At 42.8% G+C, this 25,323-nt stretch overlaps 1 protein-coding gene across 2 annotated transcripts in view; it reads left to right on the forward strand.

Moving 5' to 3' along the window:
* Upp2 (uridine phosphorylase 2) overlaps positions 1-25,323 on the forward strand; it is a 33,991-nt gene that overhangs the window by 2,958 nt on the left and 5,710 nt on the right. Inside the window, exons 3-8 of one of the 2 annotated variants that reach the window (XM_052182507.1) lie at positions 4,287-4,333; positions 5,811-5,928; positions 12,980-13,138; positions 15,658-15,772; positions 19,358-19,567; positions 21,665-21,811. In XM_052182507.1, coding sequence (XP_052038467.1) covers positions 4,287-4,333; positions 5,811-5,928; positions 12,980-13,138; positions 15,658-15,772; positions 19,358-19,567; positions 21,665-21,811 — 796 coding nt within the window. The remainder of the gene's footprint in view (positions 1-4,286; positions 4,334-5,810; positions 5,929-12,979; positions 13,139-15,657; positions 15,773-19,357; positions 19,568-21,664; positions 21,812-25,323) is intronic. The other variant, XM_052182508.1, reaches the window with a different exon arrangement.

Raw genomic sequence — 25,323 nt, forward strand, 5'->3', positions numbered from 1 at the left:
ACCCTAGTGACCACTTTCCAAACAAATATGGTGGAATTTTCCCCTGTGGTCTACTGTGGCACAGCTTCAGGTCTTACATGTGCAGCTGCTGTCTATTCTGAGTTGACATTTGGACATAATCCAAGGCCAGGTTCAATTTCTTTCTTTTGCTGGTGGGGATCAAATTTTCTCAACACCATTTATTGGAACATTTTTCCTTTCTCCATTGTGTGTTTTTGGCAGCTTTGTCAAATCCCAGGTGTCCATCTATAACTGGGTTTATTTCTGGATCCTCTATCTTACTTCTTTCATTCATGTTTCAGTGCCACACTGTTTTGATTACAATCATGTGTGGGTTTTTGTTTCTTTGCTTGCTTACTTGCTTGTTTGCTTTTAGACAGTATTCCACTGTTTGGCATAGGCTGGCTTAAAGCCTTCTATATATCCTAAACTGGTCTTGAAGTTAGGATTAGTTTGTCTCAGCTCCACTAATTAGCAATCAGACATCACAGAAATCTAAAGAACACCTGCAAAGCATGTTAAGAGATTATTATGGAGCTGGAGAGATGACTCAGTGGGTAAGAGCACTGACTGTTCTTCCAAAGGTTATGAGTTCAAATCCCAGCACCCACATGGTGGCTCACAACCATCCATAAAGAGATCTGATGCCCTCTTCTGGTCTGTCTGAAGACAGCTACGGTGTACTTACATACAATAAATAAATCTTTTAAAAAAAGAGATTATTATAACAAATAAAATACAAGAGAATGCAACTAATGACTATACTGCTTTGAGATTTTCTTCTTGAAAACAGAAAAGATGGACCTTTAAGGCTCAGGTGTCCTTGTCCAATTGAATCAGAAATCTGGAGAAGGGATCGAGATGCTCTTTAAAGTCCATCTAGTGATTTCACTATGTGGCTAGAGCTTAGTTCCATATTATAGGTGCACAGTGTCACATATTTTATATTTCCACTCCCTGAAATAGTTTTGTATTTCCACTCAAGGTCTATGATGTCTCTAACTTTGTTATTTAAAAGACATTAAATTGCCAGATGGTGGTGGAGCATGCCTTTAATTCCAGCACTTGGGAGGCAGAGGCAGGCACATTTCTGAGTTTGAGGCCAACCTGTCTACAGAGTGAGTTCCAGGACAGCCAGGGCTACACAGAGAAACACTATCTCAAAAAAAGAAAAAGACATTAAATTAAATACACATATATATGCATATATGCTTGGTGTGCGTGCGCGCGTGCGCGCGCACATGTGTATACACACACACACACACACACACACACAAACAAACCCCAATAATTGATAAATTCAATGAAGTTGTAAGTTAAAAACTCAGCAAACAAAGATGAGTAAGTATTTATATATACTAACAAGAAACTGCCTGAAAAAGAACTTGATCAAACAATCCCAATTAAATAGAGTAATACTGTATCCTGAAAACCACAGAATACTGGTGAAGGAGCTTCAAGATATCATAAAAGGATAAAAGGATAGTTTGTGTTGGTTGGCAGAGGGGCTAGTGAAATGTTCATAGTACCCAGCGTGGTCCGCAAATTCAACACAATTCTACTTAAGATTCTAATGCCCTTCACCACAGAAATAGAACTATCCTAAAATCTGTGTGGAACCAGAAAGATTTCAAATGGCTAAAGAGCCTTCTCTGGTCACTAACAGACTAGTCCCCTTAGCAGTGCGTTTTCATGGACCAGTGGGACAAGACTCCCTGTCAACATCAGACTTTAGCTTTAAAGTTGCTCCAGCGATTAAAGAGTCGTTGGAGATGACTGACTGTGTTTCTTAGTGGTACAGTTTGTAGATTCGGTTGGAAACCCAAAGGAAAATCTCCAGATCATGAAATCAGCTTTGGCAGAGTGAAATCAAAAGTAGAATCGAGTTTGGAGGCGGAAGTGAGTGGCAGTGTTTCCAGAACTTTAATGTGCATATGACTCACTGGGGTTTATTAGAATGCAGGTTATAATTCAATGGTTCTGGGGACGGAACATGGTTTGCCTTTCTAACTAGTTTCCTGAGCTGGGCTGTGATGCCCTGAAGCTTCATTCAGCACACTGCAGAAGGGTTGGGAAAAGGCTGACTCATTCCTCCCAACTGTAGCAAGGAGGTGTCTGTGTCTGCCCTGCCTGGGGATGCAGGGGCTTGTTCTGAAGTAGTGACAGTACAGCAACATCATGGAGAACCCGTCTGTCTGTCTGTCTGTCTTCCTTCCTCCATCCCTCCCTTTCTCTCTCTCTCTCTCTCTCTCTCTCTCTGTCTGTCTCTGTCTGTCTCTGTCTGTCTCTCTCTCCCTCCCTCCCCCTTCTTTCATTTTTATTTTTGTTCTATCAAATTTGGCATGACTCACCAACTAATTAACAACCTGTTACTTATAATGTTTTTGAGGAGGAAAAAAAACTAATAGTATTTTGTTCCACTCTCTTAACAGTTAAATTTAGGTTAACAAATAGGATTCGTTAAGTCTTAAGAGATTAAAGAAAGACGCATTAGACAGCCTGCATCAAGGAGTTTACAGTCTTTTTGAGGAGACAGAAAGTTCACTCCATTTTAATAGCATTAGCAGAACATAGATGCTTCAGGAACAACAGTGAGGGGAGATATTGATTAGGGATAAAGACTGCTTAGAAAACTCTCCCGGAAGATGTTGGAGTGGGAGTTAAGGAGTGAGTGGCGTTTGATGAGGAAACGGTGGAAGGGAAGAGGGACTGGGAGCTCGTGAGCCAAGGCTTACTGCCGGAGCTCTCAGCATCAGCAGCACATTTGATGGCAAACGATAAAAAATACTTTCTGAGCATCCAGTAGATTTTGCTCCGGTCACCAATGTTTTTCCTTTGAATCCCTTTGGTGGGTTTTAAGGCACATCCCGGATCAGATGAGAGTCTCTGGAGATGTCTAAGGTCATGAGGTTAGTTGAGATGGTTTAAAGTATTTAGAAGGAAGTAGGAAAAGCTAAGAATTTTTCCAGACTATTCTTGGTAAGAGGTCTTGACCACTGCACTTTGGGACAGATAATTTGTTTTATCACTGATACCCAGAGGAGTGTTTTTTTTAAAGATTTATTTATTTATTTATTTATTTGTCATATGTAAGTACACTGTAGCTGTCTTCAGACACTCCAGAAGAGGGCATCAGATCTTGTTATGGATGGTTGTGAGCCAACATGTGGTTGTTGGGATTTGAACTCAGGACCTTTGGAAGAGCAGTCAGTGCTCTTAACCACTGAGCCATCTCTCAAGCCCCAGAGGCGTATATTATGATAAACAAAGTAAGTGAAGGCTGTTAAGAACGTGCTTTGTAATTATAAAGTAGGTTGAATTAAGGGCCCACCTGTAGGGGCAGCTCACTACCTTGTATCACATAGATTTGCCTAGTGAGACGGGAAGGACTGGTGACCCAGCTAGGACTGCTGTGGGGGGCGGGGCAGTGGCCTTAGGTAGAAAGCAAGTATAGCTGATGGGTTCTAAAAGGCACTGATGCTTGAAGTGTTTCCATAAACCAGTGTCATAAGAATGTACACATATGTGCACATACAGAGAGAGAGAGAGACAGACAGACAGACAGACAGACACACAGACACACAGAGACAGAGAAGCACAACAGAATCTAGATTTCTGAAAGAAGAGCCTTTTCAGGCAAGAAAATTTCAGGCAATTCTTCATGATTGCTTTTAAGAAATCCTGGCACATGGAAACGAGCACAGGACTCATGCATTGTTTACGCAGGTATAGCCAGACCAGGAAAGTGGAGAAGGAAGCCAAAAAATGTGTGGAGATGGAGACACAGTGCTGAGAGATACCTCCTCAGTGGAGCACATGGGACACGGCTATTGAAGCATAGAGTTGCTCCCAGGGAAGGATACAGTCAGGAAAGGAGCAGGGTTCTGTCGGCCGGGCAAAGGGGTGTTGGTTCAGGCCTTGAGTGTGACGCTGTCTCCGGGATGCAGGACTAAATGGAGCAATGGGCTGATGCCAAGAAAAGCCTCTAGGCCTCCCACCCTTTCTTCTCTCTCTCTGGGGCAAGTTTGTCTTTCCATTGTGTTCCCATCCCACACTCTTCTGATTTGGTAAAAGAATGAATGCTACTGGGCATTTTCTGCCTTAAAGGACATGTCTTTAAAAGAAAACGAAACAAAAGACATTTTGTTCTGTTGTTTTTTGTTTTTTGAGACATGGTTTCACTGAGAGGTTTCTAGCTGTGGCCAGTGAACTTGCAAGTGATCCTTGTTCCATTAGAAGGTTTAGGTGAGAAAAAGACCTTCGAGGCCGGAGAGGTGAGTGCAGAGAGGTCACCTGGTTTCCTGTACAGACCAGGCTGCCTTCAAATCCACAGGTCACAGCCTGCCTCTGCCTCCTGAATACTGGGATTGAATGCATGCATCACCATGCTCAGCTAAAGAGTTCATTTTATCACACCCTCTGTTTCTAAGTTTCATATTTTTTACAATAGTTTTTGATTTTGTTTTATGTGTTTAGTAAGGTCAAATCCCCTCTCCTCACCTCACTTCCGCTCTCCTCAAGCTCTTTAGGCATGCTTCTTCAGATTTCATCTTAAGCATTTTTTTTTTTTTTGGCTGGCTAACTTTTTTCCCCAGGACTGTACCTTTATCACTGTACCCCAGTCTTATGCACCTCAACTCACATTCCCTGGGAGGCGGGTGACCTCTCTACACACATCTCTCCATCCTCTGGGGTCTTTTTCTCACTTCAACCTTTTAATGGGATGAGGATCACTTCCAAGCTCCCTGACCACAGCTAGCAATCTCTCCAGTGATCAGACACCAATGCAGTCTGAGCTCAGTGGCTTCTTGCTTAATGCAAATCAGGGGTGAAGAGGGTATTGACTCCAGATAGCCATTAAGATAATGTAACCCAGAGTTAAACAGTACAAAAGACAAGTCATGTCCCCACACTCCTTTGTCCAAACTCAGTCATATGACATTATCTTACTGGGGATTTACCTAGTAGTGTACCCCCAAATAAACAATTGGAGGTTCACAAACACAAAGCACTTTGGGTCACACTCTTTTTCTGGTTGATCTTAATAAAGCCTATTACAATATCGCAAGTATAGCGATAAAGGATACTTCTATCACTACACCTAAGGCTTTTTACAAGCATCATCTCCCCACCCTCTCTCTCATGTGTGTGTGTGTGTGTGTGTGTGTGTGTATGTGTGTGTGTTGCTAAGTCTCATGCGTGAGGATAAGTGCTTTGTCACCATATATCCCAATGCCTTATAATTATCACGAAATTCAGGGCTCACAAACTTGCCTAGTAGCAGTTTTCACCATCCCTACTTCACAGATGTGGAAACAGAATGACAAAGTTAGCTTGCTAATGCTTGTACAAAGTGTGTATGTCCAGTTGGTTGAGCACCAGAACAAAGGTGACAGTCGGAGAGGCATGTCCCTATATTATGTAGCCTCACAGTAAGAGAATGACAGTTAGGGACAGAGCAAACTGAGGAGAGATGACTGTAGATTTCCTGGTTGCATGGGATGGCTGAACTTCTAAGTGTCTTCATTTGTAGCTTAGATTATTAATATTACTCATTAAATGAATGGTTATGGTATTAAATGAGTTAATGCATTTATTTCATCATTTCCTGGTATGGTATAGTTTCCATGCTTAGGTATAAATGTGGTATACAGAAATTGTAAAACAAATGTCAGATATATTATAGATTTATTTATGAGAGGTTTGTGTGCAGTTGCTGTGTTAGTGGCGATCATGGGTATAGACTGTCATCCTGTCTCAGATGTGCTTTCTCTCCAAATACCTTGACATCTCCATTGTGTTTTCCCTAGGAGAAGGTCTGTGTACGTAAAGAATCCATACCTGGATGCTATGGATGAAGACATTCTCTATCACTTGGATTTAGGAACCAAAACACACAACCTGCCAGCAATGTTTGGAGACGTAAAGGTAAAAATACTGCGAATGTTGGGAAATTTACTATATTTCCCCTGTTATTTTTTTCTTTTATTTCCAAAATAAATTTCACAGCCTTGAGTAGAGACAGGTCAGAAGACCCAAGAGCACATGAAGCCACTCTAATTTGGAATGTGAACATCATGAATGGTCATTCCCACCCCAACAAGATTCAAAGATTTCCAAACTAAGTCCGATGCAAACATGATTATTTCGCTGCTCTGTTCCCCGGAGATAAATATAATTTTATTGACAATACTGTTGGGTATTCAGAATTCATTATGTCTTAATAGATTCTGCTCACAGCTTAACATCTACATTTATTGCTAAACCTCACTAATTCTCATCTTATTAAATCATAAAAGAATCTGAGACTAACAACGCCTTATTATTCTCTTCTCAAAAAATGACCATTTGCCCATATTTTGTATCATTAAGATTTTATTATCTTATAAGAAATATTTCATGAGAAAGTTGTTTATGGAATAGTAATGGGAGAATTATATTACTGTTATTTATTTTATCATATTCATAGATTGTAAAAGCGATTCTTGGTCCTTATTTAAAATTAGGAAAACATAGGCAAGAACATTCTGCTTTTAAATGATGCCTTATAGCTCTTCTTCCTAGACCAAGACACCATCAACCCACTTTCTTTTCTTCCATTTCAGTTATTATTTTTTTCCTACTGGTATATATTCATTGTACTTGGTACTAGGTTACATATGGACATTTTCTTACAAGCACATAGAGAGCTTTGAGAAGATTAACCCCATACGGCCTCTTCCATTCTTTTTTAATAAAAATATTAAAATACTTATAAGACTAAGGGTACATCTCAGCATAGACTGGTGGAGTGGTGAGAGCCTGTATCACCAAAACTTGGGAAATTGAGGCAGGAGGATCAGAAATTCACATTTAAGATCATCTTTGAAAACTGGAATACCCCAAACATAATCCATACATCAAATGAGGTACAAGAAGAAAGGAAGAGTGGCCCCTTGTTCTGGAAAGACTCAGTGAAGCAGTATAGGGCAAAACCAGAACGGGGAAGTGGGAAGGGTGGGGTGGGAGGACAGGGGGAGAGAAGGGGGCTTATGGGACTTTCGGGGAGTGGGGGGCTAGAAAAGGGGAAATCATTTGAAATGTAAATAAAAAATATATCGAATAAAAAAATAAAAAATAAAAAAAAAAGATAGGAGATGTTTTCATACAGACTGGCCTATTATCTACATGTCTAAGTGCCTGTCTTTTCTCATCCATTTATGGACCACCTTCTTTATATATGATTCTACCCAATCCCACCATGATGTGGGTGGGGCTCCTTCCTTTCTTATACCTACATGTGTGTAATCAAAGCACATAGGAGATATAGGCAAAAACGTCAGGAGTTAAAGTCAGGCTTTGGTTGCATTAGAAACTAGACATTATCTTTTCTATATAGAAAAGGACACTAAGTCTCAAAATGTATGTGGTATTAAAACACACCTGTCATATTTATCAATCTGTAGGAGACACAACCAGTAAATGGAAAAGCTGAGATTAAACCCTAGGTTTCCCTGATGAAACAGTTACTCTCCTAGATTGGCAAATTATGTGATCGATAGCGTTTTAGAACAATCACACATGTTATGTGTGTGTGTGTGTCCACACAGACACACACACAGACACACACACACACACACACACACACACACACACACACACACACACATGAGTGCATATGGTCATATCTCTGTTACATCAGAAGTTGGGACATCATGCTCCCACTTCTCTACCTGGCTGGATTTCCACCAGTGTGTTTGCCACACTGACTCTCAGAACCACTGTCACCCACCAGGACAGTCCTTTGAATAGCAGACATGTGCCATTTCAAAGAGTTTTGTCCCTGACAGCACCCTACTTATGGCCCCGTTTTGATGGATAGGAGACAAAAGTGTGTTTAGTTTAAGAGCAGAAGAGAAATATAATCATAACAGAAACAGAATATTGGGAACAGAAGATTAAAAACCCAGTTGTATTGTTGTAGATTCTGTCCTCAAAAGTGTCTCTTCACCCGGCACTCTCTTATCTCAGAGTGAGAACATTGTAGATTCAATTTCTTCCTTAAGTCTCAGGTCAGCAATTCTATCTACAAAGCACAGGACACAACCCACCAATAACTAAAAATTCACTTCTGCCCCACAAATGATGGTGATAATTATTTATCAGTACTAACTTCAAAAGGAGGGAAGATGGTTAAGATACACAGTTGAAACCTGAAGGAGTTAGGTATGGTGGTGCATGCTTATAACCAAGGCTCATGGGAGGTATCCCATGAGGGTCAGGGGTTCAGGCCCAGCTTTCACTGCATAATAAGTCCAAGACCATCCCCGATTACATGGGATCCTGTCTTAAACAGTCAAATGCACAGAAAAACAAATTTGACCAACTCTGACTGTCACCCTTATTCCTTCATAGCCTTCTAATATTTTGAAGGATTTTCTTGCTTGGTATTATATAGTTTCTGTGGCTCGGTACAATGTAGGTTGACCTTTAGTTCATAACAAACATAGAGAGGGTGATGGCTGGCCAGGTGGAAGAGAGGCCCAGAGACCTGGTCCTTGTGCATCCTGCTGTTTATAGATTGTATATATGTACAATATATCCTCCTGTGGGATGGGGGTGGGGTGCATCTGTGAACCAGGCAGGAAGTGGGCCACTTTACTTCTGCTCATATTTCAGGGGCTGGAACTCGGGCATACGGCCTTGTCTACCTGGAAAGAACCCTGGGAAATTAGCATTACCTGTAAACCCAGAATGAAGAGGAAATAGTCCTGGCATAACTCACCAGTTTCTGCCATACACATAGGAAATGAAAAGAATTGAAAAATATGACAGAGGTGCTAGAAAGATGTTTTCCAAATTCATTACCCAAATAGATATTTTATCATGTTGTCACAGATGCCTTTTATAACATCACTAACTGGTGCCCTCTGCTTCGTCCATGCAATTCTTTTAATTTTATTGAGCTTATAATATAATTAACATTTCCCCCTTAATTTTCCTCTCTCCAAACCCTCCCCTCCTTTCCTTCAAATTCATGGCTTCTTTTTGGCTAATTGTTATTGCATGCATATATGTATATACATACACAATCTGTTATTATCTGGTTCTGTCTATATAATGCCTATATAATGTTCGTTGTATGTATGTTTTCAGGGCTAAGTATTTGGCACTGGCCAACCAATTAGTGTACTCTTCACTGAAGAAGAACACCTTACCCCTCCCAGCTTTCTTTGGTTGCTCTGTGTGTGTGTGTGTGTGTGTGTGTGTGTGTGTGTGTGTGCTTGAGGTCTCACGTGCTTTTCTCCAGTGCATGTCCATTGGTGTTGCTCTTGTTCAGCTTACATTTGGGTAGTTAGTTACCTTGGTGAGATTTTAGGAGTGCAGCTTCTGATGTTACTGGGTGATACCATTTCCCAACAAACTCCCTGGTCCTCTGGCTCTTACAAGACTTCCCCTTGCCTCTTCCATAATGCTCCCTGATCTTTAGGTGCAGGAATACTTTGTAGTTATATCCACTGAGACCAGGCTCCACAACTCTAAATTTTGACTGGTTGTGGTTTTTGTTTTGTTTTGGTGTGTGTGTGTGTGTGTGTGTGTGTGTGTGTGTGTTGGTTTTTTGGATTTGTTTTTTTCGAGACAGGGTTTCTCTGTATAGCCCTGGCTGTCCTGGAACTCACTCTGTAGACCAGGCTGGCCTCGAACTCAGAAATCTGCCTGCCTGCCTCTGCCTCCCAGAGTGCTGGGATTACAGGCATGCGCCATCATCACCCGGCTGGTTGTGGTTTTCTATAATGGTCTCCATCAGTTGCAGAGAGGTTTGCTTGATGGGGTTCGAGGTAAAGATTATACTTACCTGTGGTTATAAGGACAAGTAATGATAGATTGTTGTTAGGAATTGTGCTGGTTTAGTAAATTAGTGGTTGTAGATTCTCCTCCAATAACCATGCCTTTCCGAGTTCTGAGTGATTAGCTAAGTTTCCAGTCCCATGAAAGTTTTCACTCTCGTTGAGTGGATATTAAGTCCAATTAGAGAGCAGTTGGTCACTACCAAGATATGTGTGCCACCATTGCACACTTAGGGTAACCATGCCATAGTGGTCATGAATGTGGTTCATAGATATCATAGCTACACAGGACTGTAGGTTGCCTACCTCCTTTAGAAGCTTGCATGATGCTTTCTGGTACCATGCAAGCTCATCTTCAGGTAGGGAACATTCAGATCAGTTCAAGCTCAGGGGGTTTTGGACCATGTTTCTGAAATACATGTTTTTTTCAGAATTTTAAGTAACATGGAAAGTCCTTGCTTCATAAGACTTCATAATATGCATCTAAATGTTTATAGTCCTTCTTAATACACAAAATGCATGAACTCCATTTATGTTGTAAATTAATGCCATATGGCAAAATCTTTTAATCTATTGAGGATATTTGAAAGTGAGTTTGTTCTGAAAATCATTAGGCAAAATCCTGAACATATTTTTTATAACGTTTCTTATTCCTGCCTGATGCATTTCTACCTTTTTTTTGATAAATCTTGGACAATGATCATTTTGTTTGGAACATATATCACAATAAATCACAGTCAGTGCCACCAAAGACCAGTGTTGGCTGGTGGTTTTTAGCTGTGTGTTCCTTCTTATTAAAGTGGCCAGGCTGGTCCTGGTGTGTCCAGGCGATGAATCTGACTTGGGAGTAGGTGTCAGGAGCTAAACTTGCTTCTGTCTACACATGTCTCCAGACATGCAGACATTCTGGTTGATTACTGCAGTGTCTACAGTTCAGAGCAGAACACAAACCGCACACTTTTCTAACATCTGTTTTGGCTTTATGGTCAATCAGAATGATTGTAATTTAGATGTACTGGCACCACACAGTGAGGTTATTTTCAAACTCCTGTATTTTGTATATTAAAAGGGGCCTCCTTCTACTCAGACCTTGACCTACGCGCAGCAAGAAAGCGCTTAACTACTCACAACAGGAAAGGAGCAAAGTCCCTGAATAACCAACAGTATCCAAAGCTTACCTTAATGTTGGCCTGCCATCTTGTCTCTAGACTTTATGGCTGGCTTCCATTGTGCATTACTGCCTTAAAACCTCTTAGGAAATTCCAGAGAAGGCAGCAGTGAAGGTAGATGAGAAACTCAGTGCTCAGATGAAAAAGAATAATTCTGTGCTGTGATTGAGAGTGGCTGTATGCTGCCCAGGAATTATTGTTAAGTGGAAACAGGATGCATTGTGAGAGCAGACCACCCAATACTTCTGATGATCTTTTGCAGGCGGGACACCCACTCAACAACCTCAGGAATTTCTTCAGACAGCCCCTGTGAAGGCCCTTGCTGGTCTTCCTTGGATCCCCTGCCCAATACTGCCCATATCAGCCACATCCTTTGCTATATTAAATCCTACGTCATCCTGATCAAACCTGAGCATGCAAAGATGGTGATCTGAGGAATATAAAAGTTTCATGTATTGCTGAGCAAGTGACTGTATCAGTGATGAGCTAGTGCTCAAAGCCAAGTGTGCTTACATTCAAATAGCAGCTGCCCAGCATTCCTTGGCTTTTGCTTTCTGCGCTTCACTCTACACCACACCATATATACCATACCATATATGGTATGGCACTGTATATAGCACATCACATATACAACACCTTATATACCACACCATATATACCAACCACATATACTGCATCAAATATACCACACCACATATACCACAGCATATATACCATATCACATGTACCACACCATACATATCACACTATATACAGCACATTGACCACATCACATATACCACACCATAGATACCATACCACATATACATCTCATACACCACATATATCACATCTCTTACATTATACCATATAGACCATACCGTATACATTATACTGTACATACACTATATACACTGCATCTCTTATAACACACTGTACCACATTTGCCCCACACCACATGGCTTTTGTTTCTGAGTAGATTTCCGTCTGAAAGCCTTCTGTGTGCTCTGCTTCTGTGTCCTCCTGGCCTTCAGACCTTCCTCTCCTTCTCTGACCCTGCTTGGTGCCCACCTGGATGCCTACTCATGTAGGCTCCCAGCAGGCTTCTCTTCTCCTTTCTCTCTGGCATATTCTCCCGTCCTTGGGGTTGATGTATCCCTAACAGGTTGTGACATGATCAATTATAATTTTCTTTTGAGATAGGCTCTCACTGTACAGTCTGGTCTGGCGTCAAATGCACTATTCATATGTATGAGCTGCCCTCAAACTCATAATCCTCTTGTCTTTCTACCTCAGAACTCTGGCACAGGTACGCATTACCTTGCCTTACTGCCGATTATTAAGATAATTCATTAGACATAGCAACCTTTGACTGCAAAATCTACCCTAAAGTCAGAGAGTCAGATCAATACAAAAGCAAATTAGTGGGATGGATGACCCACTGCAGTCAAGTTCTGAACCTACAGTAACAAGCCTTCTTCCATAATGATATTTTTTCTCAGTGAAGAACAGAAAAGTCTTGAGATGCTTCCTTTAAAGCTTGAGGTTATCATAGTAAATTGTAAAATAAAGGCTCCTGGTTAGGGTGGATAGCCAGAAAACACAGTAAAACTGGCAGGTGTCCCTTTGCTTTCCAATACATTCCACATCCTTAGCCCTTGACACTAAACATGTCATGTGAGACCCATGTCATGTGAGCACCCACCACTAAGATGATCACATCCATGAAGATGCGGTGGATGCCACTATAAACAAAGCCATCTCCTTGAACATTGTGTACGCTTACATGATTTTCTTCACTAATTTAGTCCATAACTCATTTCACCTAGTTGCCTTCTTTTGGGTTAAGGACACAAATGAGCCAAATTTTGAACACAATCCAAGACATCTATACACACTCAGAAGGAAACTAAACGTGCTACCAAACGAAAATGTTAGAACTGAGTGCTGCCCCTTGCTCTTGTCACGGTGACGCTAGTAGGCACCTGTTCATTTTGTCGACAGTTTGTCTGTGTTGGTGGGAGCCCGAACAGAATGAAGGCATTTGCACAGTTTATGCACAAGGAACTCCGGTTGGAGGGAGATGGAGAAGACATTGAAGACATCTGTGCGGGGACAGACAGATACTGCATGTTCAAAACAGGCCCTGTGCTCTCCGTCAGTGTAAGTAGAGGACAGCTCCTGGTCAGCCAGCTTTTGTGGGCTGGACACCAAAGAACATCCGAACACAGTCCCCCCAACTCTGCTGTGTCTTCTTACCCAAGGAACACAAGTGAAGAGGTTAATACAATCCAAAAAAGTTTCGGGACAGGGCAGAGCTTGCAGAGTCACTACCTGCCTTTATACTCACTTCTTAACTATTAGGTAAGGGTAAAGGTCTTCAAGGCTCCTGCCTCTATCACGCTCCCCTTCCCAGCCATGTCCTTTCCTCTCTTTCACCCTGCTTTAGGAGCCTTGAGCTATTCATAGAGGCCAATTCTCAGGACTGCTAGAATTTAACACAAACAAACTTGCTAAAAAGCAGCAAGTGCACTTGCACAGAGGTCTTGTGATGTGTTCTGCTCTCGTTCAGAACCTGAGAGGTCTTCGGGACTTTCTAAGAAATGATGAAAGAGGAGTGATTCTTTGAGCAGCCCCCAGCAGTGGCAAACACTTTGGAGGGTGTCTGTACACAGTCACCCATTCTACCCGACTCAGCTTCCCACACATGGCTATATTCTGAAGAAAAAAAAATTCAGGTCTGTCATGGGTTTGGATGTGGTGGTCATCTTAAGGGGCATAAGAAACAATGAGTAAGTCCTGCATCGATGTGGCAATTCTCAAGAGTTCTGTTGTAAAATGCTTTTGATGTTAGGGGACCATCACAATTCATTAATCTTTTATGTGACTCACATTATCCAGTGGTGGAATGTCCCAAGAACAGGGAACATGGGGGAACCAGAGAAAACATGTATAATAATGCTACTGGGGCAGTGGAGTGGATCTTATGGGGCCAAGAGTTCCTGAAGCCTGTTTTGACTTCTAATAGCAGAATCCATTCACAAATTTGTTCAGTCAATTAAAAAATTATAGACTACCTACCTTAAAAGAAGCTAAATGTCCCCTGATATTTTCCTATTAACTTTTCAGTTAAAAGTCCTTTAAACAATAATTATTCACTCTATTTTGTACAATAAATGGGGAGAGAAAAAAGAACATTCACACACACACACACACACACACACACACACACACACACAATGAAACTTCTCTAAATGATCAGAAACACTTCATCATAAGACAAAGCCAGAGGTGATCCTGGTGTCCTGTCAAGAACCATGACACAAATGGTCAAAGCTAGCCACTTAGAGTATTAAACAGACAGGCCCTTCCCAATACAGATCCCTTTGCAAATCTCCAGTAGCTACAGGGAGAGAGGGAAAGAGGGAGGGAAGGAAGTAGAAAGAGAGAATTTTAAGAGAGACGGGAGTTTATTTGTAATTGTATTAACATATTGAAACTAAGTGCTGATCCTAAACTTAACAAATGGCTGATTTTGAAGGAACCTAGGAGATGAAATAATAGCTCATCTGCTAATTTATGGTTGAAGCAAATGACAGTTTATTCATTCACTTCAGAGTCAGCGCCAAGGCCCCAAACTTGTTAATTTAGAGCACATAGATCAATATAGACTTGATTCTTGGATCCAGGGGTTTATGAAGCTTTCAGAAAGTAGGGCATATTGGATGGGAATAAAAAAAATGGTGACCTCAGAGGCCTACAGTTTCCACAGTTTAATATTCTTGGTGACCAGAAGGAGAGGGAGCTCTGGTTGTGACCAACGACCGCAACTCTACCGGTTTTCCATAGTCTCTGCTGCCGTGGATCAATACACAAACTCTGCTATCAGGTTAGAAGGGAAGTAGCCACTGATAAAACCCAGCTCCGGTTTCTACAAGCCACTGCATAGAAGGTCTTTCTGAACATTTGTTAGACATAACGGAACCACCAGAAGTGGCTGAATCTTCTAGTTCATGTTGACTGACCCTCTAGTCTGGTGACTGTGATTGTTTTGACATAGGTACTGAGTTAAAGCAGGCTGCCATCATGATCTATGACAATTTAAACTTCTTCACAGGTTCAGCATAAGTTTGAAACTCTTGAGCGGGAACTGAAGCCACATTTCTCCATTAGAGTCCTTCTGAACTCACGCAGAATTAACAGCAAACGATCAAGACTACATTTGAACAATAAAATTAGTTTTACTATTTCACACACTAGGGTGAAAGTGAGGCTGTGTGAAATGGAAGCCAAAATTGTGCTTCCTCTGTCTCCTGTCTGATGTGTATAGCAGCGGAGTCCTCTTCACATAAGCTCATTGGAAAGAACCCCACAGGGAGATGCGAACTGAAGCCGCCCTGACATACCTGTGCTCTCTGCCATCCACCTCTGCGTTTGACAGTGAGGGATGACTCAGTTTAACTGGCTGTAGGATGCCTCTCTCTAGTCCTCACAGATGGACGCATCCATTGGCATGCCACGCAGGCATCACTTAGAGATGACTTACGTTTTCCCAAGTGTTGGCACAGTCTTAATGGTTATGTAAATTTATACAAGGGCTGTTAACTCATAAAGAAGGAAAAATACGTTCTGCTCACTTATGCGTGTGTGAGATGTATAATGACTCTCCTCTCTCTCAACAGCACGGGATGGGCATCCCCTCCATTTCTATTATGCTCCACGAACTCATCAAATTACTCCACCATGCACGCTGCTGTGATGTTACCATCATCAGAATTGGAACGTCAGGGGGAATTGGTGAGATGGATTGATTTCTACCATTAAAGCTGAGTGATTCTTCTTCATACGTCCCTGTGTTAATTCAAAGTACACCAACATATGTAGAGCCTAACAGAAATCCAAATGGACTGCAAAGTACTGGAAAGCTGGGGCTTGAGGGTTTAAAGCCCCCCCCCCGTCTCTCTCTCTCTCTCTCTCTCTCTCTCTCTCTCTCTATGTATATGTGTGTGTGCACACGCGCGCGATTCCACTATTGTTCAAAGATGTTCATACAAAGAAGAGAAGAATTATTAGGATGTATCATTTCATGGTATGTTCTACTTTGTTTCTTTGTTGTCCTCAAAAGACTGACCAAAATCAACATGGGGAGAACAGGGTTTATATGGCTTACAGCTCGCAGCCAATTATTGAGAAAAGCCAAGGAAGAACTCACTGCAGGAACCTGGATGCAGGAACTGAGGCAGAGGCCATGGAGGAGCGCTGCTAGGCCATTCTTACAGAGACAGTTCTTCAGTTGAGGCTCCCTCTTCCCAGGCGACTTCACTTTGAGCTAAGTTGACAAAAACTCATCAGCACATAGTAAGGGTAGGTTTGGGGCCTGAGAAATTCTATGTGACAGGAGTGGAGGTGTTCAGGTAAAGAAAATTGCAAGGATTTACCTGTTTCATCGACTCAGTATCGAACCTCATGACTGCTAGCAAAATGTTGCCTTTGGTTCCTCTCAGTGGTTACAGCTCTTTTCTTGGTCCTGTCTTTTCCACAGCTACACAGCAAAAAGGACCATGTAGGCTTTTAGGAAAGGTCCAGTGACTGCTTAAGTTTGTCCAAGAGCTTCCCCCCCCCCCTCCACCCGCCAACCTTCAATTGATTCTTAAAGATTAGTTCTTACCAGGGTGTCATCTTACCATGTGACTACATGCTAATGCAGACACAGCATTTTAAATGGAAATGTTTGATAGACAGAGCAACAGGACCACATGGTTACGTAGAAGGGGGTGAGTTTTTAAAACGACAAACCCCCTTGAATTGCTTCAGTAAGCATTTGGGAGCAAGAGATGATCTCAAAAAGATCTTCAAATGACTAGAGAAATGGCACGCTCACAGACGATTCTGACTAAGATGGAACAAGTTAGAAAGGACCATAGCCTTTCTAGGGCTATAAATCCAGAAACAAAGCCAGCCAAAGCACCTCACATGTGAGCAATTTGTGTGTGTGTGTGTCTGTCTGTGTGTGTGTGTGTGTGTGTGTGCTTGTCTAAATGGAAAGGGAGAATGGAAGCAGTTAGTGTTGGCCAGACATCCTTCTAGATTGTAGTTTCCCAAATGATCAGTTTCAGGGAACAAAGCGCCTGGGAAAGACATGGGAACCGTTATTTAGGCTGCTTGTAATTCTCAGTTTGTGGTCTACCTTCTGAGCTCACAGCTACACAGCCTGGCCTCTTGACTGCTGCAGTTGCCATTTGATATAAGTGAGCCTCCAGCTAGTCACTCTGGTGACTGTCCAAATCATGGTCATGGTCTTGTGTTTCATGATAACACGGTAAAGGCTACAAGATTGTACCGACATCATGGAGGCCTATAAATGGAGGCAAGGCAAGCTACTGCACTGTTCAAAGAGCTTCATTTCAGTGTTGCATCTAAGACAGGCTCGTCTGCATTGTTTGAAGCAACACTGTATTCGAAGATGAAAAATATAGATATCACTTATTCTTTTGCTGACATGATCATTTCTTAACTGAGCAAAAAGAATATCTTGATAAAGGAACTGTACACAATTAAAAAGAACTTTTGTCTTAGAGAGACTAGGTTATAAATGCTTCAATGTATCTACATGTTAAGCCAGTATGAGGAAAACACATTTTCAACTGCCTTTTCAGTGGTTTAGGGCATTCTGAACAAGGTAAGGAGTCCCTTGTTTGGCTTACTTACAGTAAGAACCATATCTTCAGAAGCTACTGGGATGTTTAGCTTCAGTTGACACAACCTAGCATCTACCTTGGGTTGGCCTGTGGGTGTATCTGCTTGGAGATGGTCTTAATTCAATTCGTTGATGTGGACGTGACCATTCCTGAGGCAAGAGGTCCTGAATTGTGTAAGTGTAGGGAAATGTAGCTGAGCATAAGAAAGCTAGCAGGCGCATATGCACCCATTTCCCCCCTCTGCTCGTGACTGTGGATGAGACTGCTTTGTAGTTCCTACCTTAACTTCCTCACAATGGTGGACTGTAAGTCAAAATTGTAAACCACATAAACCAGATAGATCTCTCTGCTTTTCTTAGGTTGTTATCACAAAGACAGAAATTAAACTCTGACAGCCACCTTGTGTATCTAGTAGGAAGTATAAAGTGCTCCCTAATTAACTTTACTTTGGCATATTGGAATATATATGAACCCAAGATGAATCTGCACTCCATAGCCAGGGTTGTTCAGAATTTTCCCTGTATAACGCCAGATAACAAAGGTTCTGTGCTTTGCAAACTGTGCGCTTTCTGTTGCTACTTCTTAGTATCACATCATAGCTCAGATACAGCAAGGACGTTATGTATAGGAACGTGTGAATCTTGTTGCAACAAAGCTTTGTTTGCTAAGACAGGTGGCATGTGGCCTGAGGACCAGGATTTGCAGGCCTGTGTTTTGCGGTATCTTGACAGAAGCATGTACTCACTGATTTCTATTGACTACTCATGATGTGCTGGGTACGGTTCCAGGCCAGGTGAGAGGGAAGTGAACTGACACTGTTCTTAAATATAGCTTTCATCAGAGAAATAGTAAAACAAATGACAATTTAAACAAAAAAAGAATACTATGTAGATATATCGTCACACTTAGGCTGTCAGTAGAAATTGGCATAAATCAAAAGATGGGTCCCCGAAGGCCTTGGGAAATTCTCTGGACCCGTCATTGTTACCTTTCACTTATTTCTGCTCATTTTTCTTTTTTCTTTTTTGGTTCTCTCTCCATGGCTCAGACTTTTGGAAGGGAGTGACTCCAGCTGACACCTGAGGAATATTAGCATTAGTGTGAACCAGGCAGGGAGAGTCAGAGATGACAGGAAATTGCATCTCGGTGGGTCCACCCCCTGAGCAAGCCAGACTTTGCAGCAAGGGAAGGTCAGCCATGAGGCCTAATTTGCATGGAGCCTGGGAGAAAAGGGAGGGTATGTAATGAGACTCTGAAGGAAGAGCTGGAGAGCTGACAAGAAATTATAGTAATCGAGGAGTTTGTAGGAAGATTAAATATCAAGTAGTCACATCACTTTATGAAAGCTACTTGCTGGAAGACTCATTTACTTTACTCCTGACCTAATTTATTCAAATTTGAGCCTGAAGGCTGGTACTAATTTGCATGTCCAAGAGTCTTGAGTGTTTGTCTTGAAACCTAAACCCCACCACATTGTAAATGCAAATCAGCAAAGCCAATGAGAATGCCTGTTCTAAAGGTTATTAGCTTGCACTTAGGGAAAAACATATTCTTAAAGATGGAAGCAGGAGGAATCACTAACAAACAGCATTAATTAATGTTGACAGACTAGGTCACATACTCCATGACCCAAAAGTCAACTGGAAGCAATCTTCTGGGATCACTTATTTGTTCCACGTTGCAGGGATCGCACCAGGCTCTGTCGTGATAACAGATACAGCGGTAGACTCCTTCTTCCAGCCTCGGTTTGAGCAGGTCATCCTGGATAATGTGGTCACCCGAAGCACCGAGCTTGACAAAGAGCTGGCTAATGATCTGTTCAACTGTAGCAGAGAAATCCCCAACGTTCCAACCCTCATCGGACACACGATGTGCACCTATGACTTTTATGAAGGTAAGAATCATGTGCATACCAGGAAAACAGTAGGAAAACAACAGCCGCTTGTCACACAAACCCATGATTTATATTAAAACTGCATGCTAGAAAATTAATAGTGTGGATTTTCAAGGGGAAGCAAATAGCCTTTTTACTTACTAAAGCATAGCAACATAAGGGCTTAATAAGCAGCTGAGAAACATGCAGAGTGACTTTATATCAAGAAGGGGTTTAATCCTGTATCAATTTGAATACTGAAATGCAATTAGTGATATCGACAGCATCTTCTCTGTACCCATGTCTTTTGTTGAAATTGCTGACTTTAAGAAAGAGGAATATGCTGGTTCTGTGCCTTTGTTGTTCTCCTGAACCCCAGGCAAGAAAGAAGACTGGGGAATGGAGAGAAATGTTTAATTAGACAGCTCCTATGGGGATGCGGTGGTCTCAGAATGGGGCATTTAGCCTATAGCCAAGAGTAAATGGTCTCCACACCTAGTGTAGAGTGGAAGGTCGCTGTCCAAAGGATGAGAGGCAAGGCAAAAGAAAAACAGCACAAAACAATCTCCAAGGATTCTGCTCATTACAGAAGACTCAGCACTGTCTTGACACCATAGAATTTCACAGTAAATCTTGTGCTGTAGTTATGTTTATGTAATTATTATAGTTAATGTTAAGATTTCATTGTCAACTTCTACCTTTATCTCCATCAAAATTTACATATTACTTAAAACGTCATGCATGTAGATTGGGTATTCTGCTTGCATGTGTTCAGGCTAGTAAAGGTGTTGGAGGTGTTTATACAACAGGCAGCAGGGAGGTAGATGAACAGGGTGAGACTGTTCTAGGACGTCAGCTCTTAGGCCCTTCATTTAGAGCATCACCCACCCCTGTGTTTATGCCACAGTTCATTAGCAGAAGCCTGGTAGAGTCAGTGTTTCCATTGGTCTGTGAGATACTGTTTCAAATATGAAAGATTTTTGCCAACATTTGTAATTTCTAGAGCTTTCCATACGAAAATCCAGATTTTTGGCTCTCTCTGACATAACATAAAGTAGCATTAAAAAGTACAAAAGAGTTGATTCGTGACAGCCCTGGAAAGATCTGGCCCACATCTGGGGCTACTTGTGCTGGGCCTTCCTGAGGTGAGACAGCTCCTATATGGCCCCATAGACACTCACATTCTCATTACCTAGGGCCTCTGGGCCAACTGAGTTTGACTCAGCCGCAATAGCACAGAGGTGTTGGCAGGCAGCACTAAAGAGGAGAAAAGAGCAGGGGAAAGTTGGTTGCCAGGATGGAAGTCAGAGGGAACAGGAGGAAAGGAAAGGAAAGGAAAATAAAGGAAAGGAAAGGAAAGGAAAGGAAAGGAAAGGAAAGGAAAGGAAAGGAAAGGAAAGGAAAGGAAAGGAAAGGAAAGGAAAGGAAAGGAAGGCCTTCCTGTGGAAAAGACTGTGCAAGTGATGAATGGCCAGTAGCATCCATCCGGGCACTGCTGGGTACAAATGGTCGGGACACACACATGGTGAAGGGATAGCCTCAGATTGTTCTCCACTCCCTTCTGTGCCCACTGGTCAACCCAGTGAGGTTAAGCAAGGCAGAAGTAATAGGAACAATCTGGCTGGGAAAACCTGGGTGAAGGAATAGCATAAAGCCTACCTAGGGGTGTGCGAGGGACACAGCACACACCAGTTGCTTATGTCTGGCCATGGTGGCTGTAGAGAGTGGCAGTATCCAAACCATTTGTCTCCGGGGCATCACTGAGGTATGAAGTCTTTCTCCCCTGGTGTTTCCACATGGCCTGTGCCCCTCTCACTAAGCCAGCTGAGGTTCTCCTCAAAGGACAACTTTCTCTGTGACCCCCCTCACCCCATTCCTGATGTCCCCACTGTCCTTTAGAACTCGGGCTCTCTGGTTCAGACATTCTGCCCTGTGTATAAGATGTGAGCCAGGTGAGGCCATGTTCTATAGTCCTTTGGAGGAAAGAGCACAAAGTCAGGTCCCCAGAGGAGGCTCACTCAAGAGGTAGGGAGGCAGGGACATAAGCAGACAGCCTTCTGAGGAAGCACTGTCACTGAGGTGAGTCAGGAGCCACTAAGTCACTCCATTCTCTTTCAGGCCAAGGTCGCCTAGATGGAGCGCTGTGTTCCTTTTCGAGAGAGAAGAAGCTAGACTACTTGAAGAGAGCATACAGAGCTGGAGTCAGGAACATTGAAATGGAATCGACAGTGTTCGCAGCCATGTGTGGACTGTGTGGCCTGAAAGGTAAAGTTCTTGTGAGTTCTAAAGGTAACTTATGTTCATTCTTCAGGAAAAGGAAAGGAGGGGGTCCAAACAAATTTATTTTGTGCTGAACCGGTGCCTTAAAGTTATTTATACTGTGCATTATCCCACGGAGATTTGTGAGTAGGTAAGACACTGTTCTCCTCAGGGATATGAGAAAAAGAAGCTCAAAAATCCAAGGACTCCTGCTGGTTGATGACGTAGCTAGAACTTAGTTGCAAGTTCATCCTTCTCTAGCTTGGTAGTGGGTGCTACTTTTTTTTTTTAATCATAATTGAATTTGTTGAGACAGGATGCAAATGAGAGATTCCTAGAATAGTTTACCAGTCATAATTTTAATTAGCATGGTCAGGTAAAGGTAGGAGGAGAAGGTGCCATTTGGGAAAGGGCACATGGAAACCTGGGAGGCACGAAACCTGGAAGTGTAAATGTAAAGCTAAATATATATACAGGAGCATGCAGGTGTGCTGCAGGAACAGGTGGCGCCAACTGTGTGTGTGGGGGGGGGGAGGATGTGGGGTGTGGGGGAGGGGGGCCAGGATGCAGGTATCACCGCTAAAACTTTGACTTTCTGACTGGAAACTGGAAGGTCCTGGAGGACTCTGAATACATAAGCTTCCGTAGGCTTTCTCTGAAGGCCAGGGTTGGGGAGAAGCTAATGGGAACAGGTCTGAAGTGAGAAGAGGATTAAGGGGCCAAAGGCGGCAGTCTAGCAAGGCAGGAAAGGTAGCGGTGACAGCAGACAGCTGTGGGTACAGTCACACTCTACACAGTTCAAAGGAGAAACCCAAAGAGACTGGCTAACAGTTTGGCATGAGTTTTAGGAAAGGGGCAAAGTCTAAGGATACCCAGAAGAGTGAGCTCATCACACCTGGGACAGACGTGTCTAGGTGAGGATTTTGTGACTGGGACCTTGCAGAGAGAGGACAGGTAAGCAGTTGGACCTGTGTCTCTTGGGTTCAGATGAAGGGTTTGGACTGGGGGAATACACGTATATGTTGACGGTGTAAAGTGGCATTTGAAGCCCATACAGTAGGTGAGATACAAAGAAATAGGCACAGACAGAAAGATCAAAGCTAAAAGTTAGAGAGATGAAGACGACCAAGGTAGAGTGACCACTGATGTCACCAGGACACCAGGAAGGAATTCTCTGCTACCCTGAGAACAAAAAGGCCCTGCACCAAAAGGATCCTGCTTTCTAACATCTGTCCTTACAGCCAATCCATTTCCTTATGTGTGTAATAAACACTGTGCATGTGGTAACAGGTCTGAGAGCATACTTTGGAAATAGAGAGAGTTCATAAGAGATTAATTGCAGGGACACTATTTTTAACCATTATTACCTCAGGATACATGTGCATGACAATCCCTCCTTGTGCAGTTTAGGTTTTCTGCTTTTATGTGTATGTGTGTGACATGCAAGTTTGCATGTGTGTGGGCACATGTGTATGAGTGTGCATGCCACGCGGAAGCTGGGGGTAGGGAATCATCCTCAGTGGCTCCCCTTACCTCAGCCGAATCCCAAACCGATGACATGGCTTAGTCCTGCTGGCCAGCTTGCTCTGGAGAAGACTTTTTCTCTGTTTTCGAAGCTTACGATTTCAGGCAGGTCTACACCCTTACTAAGGCATTTAGTTAGGTTTGCATAGAAAGTGCTTTAACCGCTGAGCCATCTTCCCAGACACCACCGCACACACTTTTTGTTTATTTGCAAACTCATCCTGAATGCCCAGTTCCAGAGAAACTATAACCCTAACCAATGAACAAGAGTGGGGCAGTTTGGCCTTGCTTGAGCCGCAATGCAAAAGATTTCTGCTCCAGGAAAGGCCTTCTGAGGTTTCCTAATTATCGAAACACGTGACCGCTTGACTCATATCTCTGCTAATATGTAAATGAGCAGATTCTGGTAACCAACATAGTCAAATAGGAAATGCTGAGCCAATCGGCTTCCAGGTATAAGTGTGGTGATGACCACGAGTTGCTTCTGTAAAAGTTATCTATTGGCCCCCAGGGAACACTGCAGGCTAGTGAATCCTGGGTATCTTTGTCTTTTGAGAATGCTTCAAGAGACTGGAGGGAAGCATTCTCTTAAGAGAACCTTTCTGTCCTTGTGGCAGATCTCATGACCTCGGTTTCCCCTGCACCTGCAGACAGATATCCCTGCTTCATAACTTGCCTTCCTTGATCTTTCTACAGCATTCTGTTCTTGCTGCTGCGGCGGCTGCCGTTGGAGCTTCTGGCTGCTGGTTTCCGCATCTAGGCATCTCTCTCTCTCTCTCTCTCTCTCTCTCTCTCTCTCTCTCTCTGTCTCCACGCAGACCCTTTTCAGCTGCCAGCACACACCCCAAAGGCTCTGCCCGCAGCTCTGCAGTTCTGCAGCACTGCAGTTCTGCAGCGCATCCAAGTATTACTGTGCAAATTTCTTCCCGGTCACAAAGACTGTTAATCTCCCCAAGACATTATTTTAAAAGGTGGCTTTCTAATATGTTGGCTCTGGAAGGTCAACTCTCAGGGGCCAAAGGTCCATGGATGGGTTTCTATCATGTCCTTGTCTTTCATTGCTACTTCATAACATTTTCCCTTGCCCTTCCTGGTGCTAAAGCATGGACACTGCCAAACAACCCTCTTTCACTTTTGCCCATTTACTAACTCACTCTGTGCGAGCTAAGAAAGCTTGGGGCATGGGGGAAGGGCCGAGGGTGCAATCACACTCTGCTGTTCTAGCAAAAAGCCAGGAAGGACATAAATGACAAGCAGTGTGGAGATGTCTCACGTGATCCCAGAGTCCAGGTTTCATGGGTTTCTGGCTCTCAAGACCTGACTACCCTCCACAGTTACTACGGGGCCCATCCCACTCCACTCTCCCGGCTGCCTTCTCTGGTGGACATGGCTCTCTTTTTATACTATAAAGAGATGGCAGAGCAACCAATTCTCACCTGTGTGAGAACTCATGCAGTTTCTGCCTCCAGACTACATTGTGCATTAATTCCACCCTTCTAGGAACCACAGTTCTAACTCAAGGACTCAGTCACAGAGTTAGCAGAGACGTGTCACTCTGCATCTGCCTGCCTTGGGGAGGGCCTGTGCCCACGTAGGTCAGCATTCATCTTCACAGCTAAAGGGACTTCGTCTCTCAGGAGACCATTATATGACCACACAAACCCAATCACACATATTTATATCATGTATTTGACCTCTATGTTGCATATTCAACACTGTTATCTTTATTTCTGGTGTGCTTATACATTAACTTCTGTATTGCTTTATATAATGTCCTACTGTGCTTTCTGTTGCTGGGACACAACACTCTGTCAAAAAACAACTAGGGGAGGAAAGAGTTTATCTGGATGGCTTACACTTCCACACCGAAGTTCAATATTGAGGGGAATCAGGCCCTGTGATGCTTGCTGGTTCGCAACCCCTGGCTTGTTCAGCCTGCTTTCTCATATAACAGAGGACTACCTGCTTGCAGATGGCACTGCCCACAGTGACCT

Source organism: Apodemus sylvaticus, chromosome 5 (genome assembly GCF_947179515.1).
Source record: "Apodemus sylvaticus chromosome 5, mApoSyl1.1, whole genome shotgun sequence".
NCBI lineage: Eukaryota > Metazoa > Chordata > Mammalia > Rodentia > Muridae > Apodemus > Apodemus sylvaticus.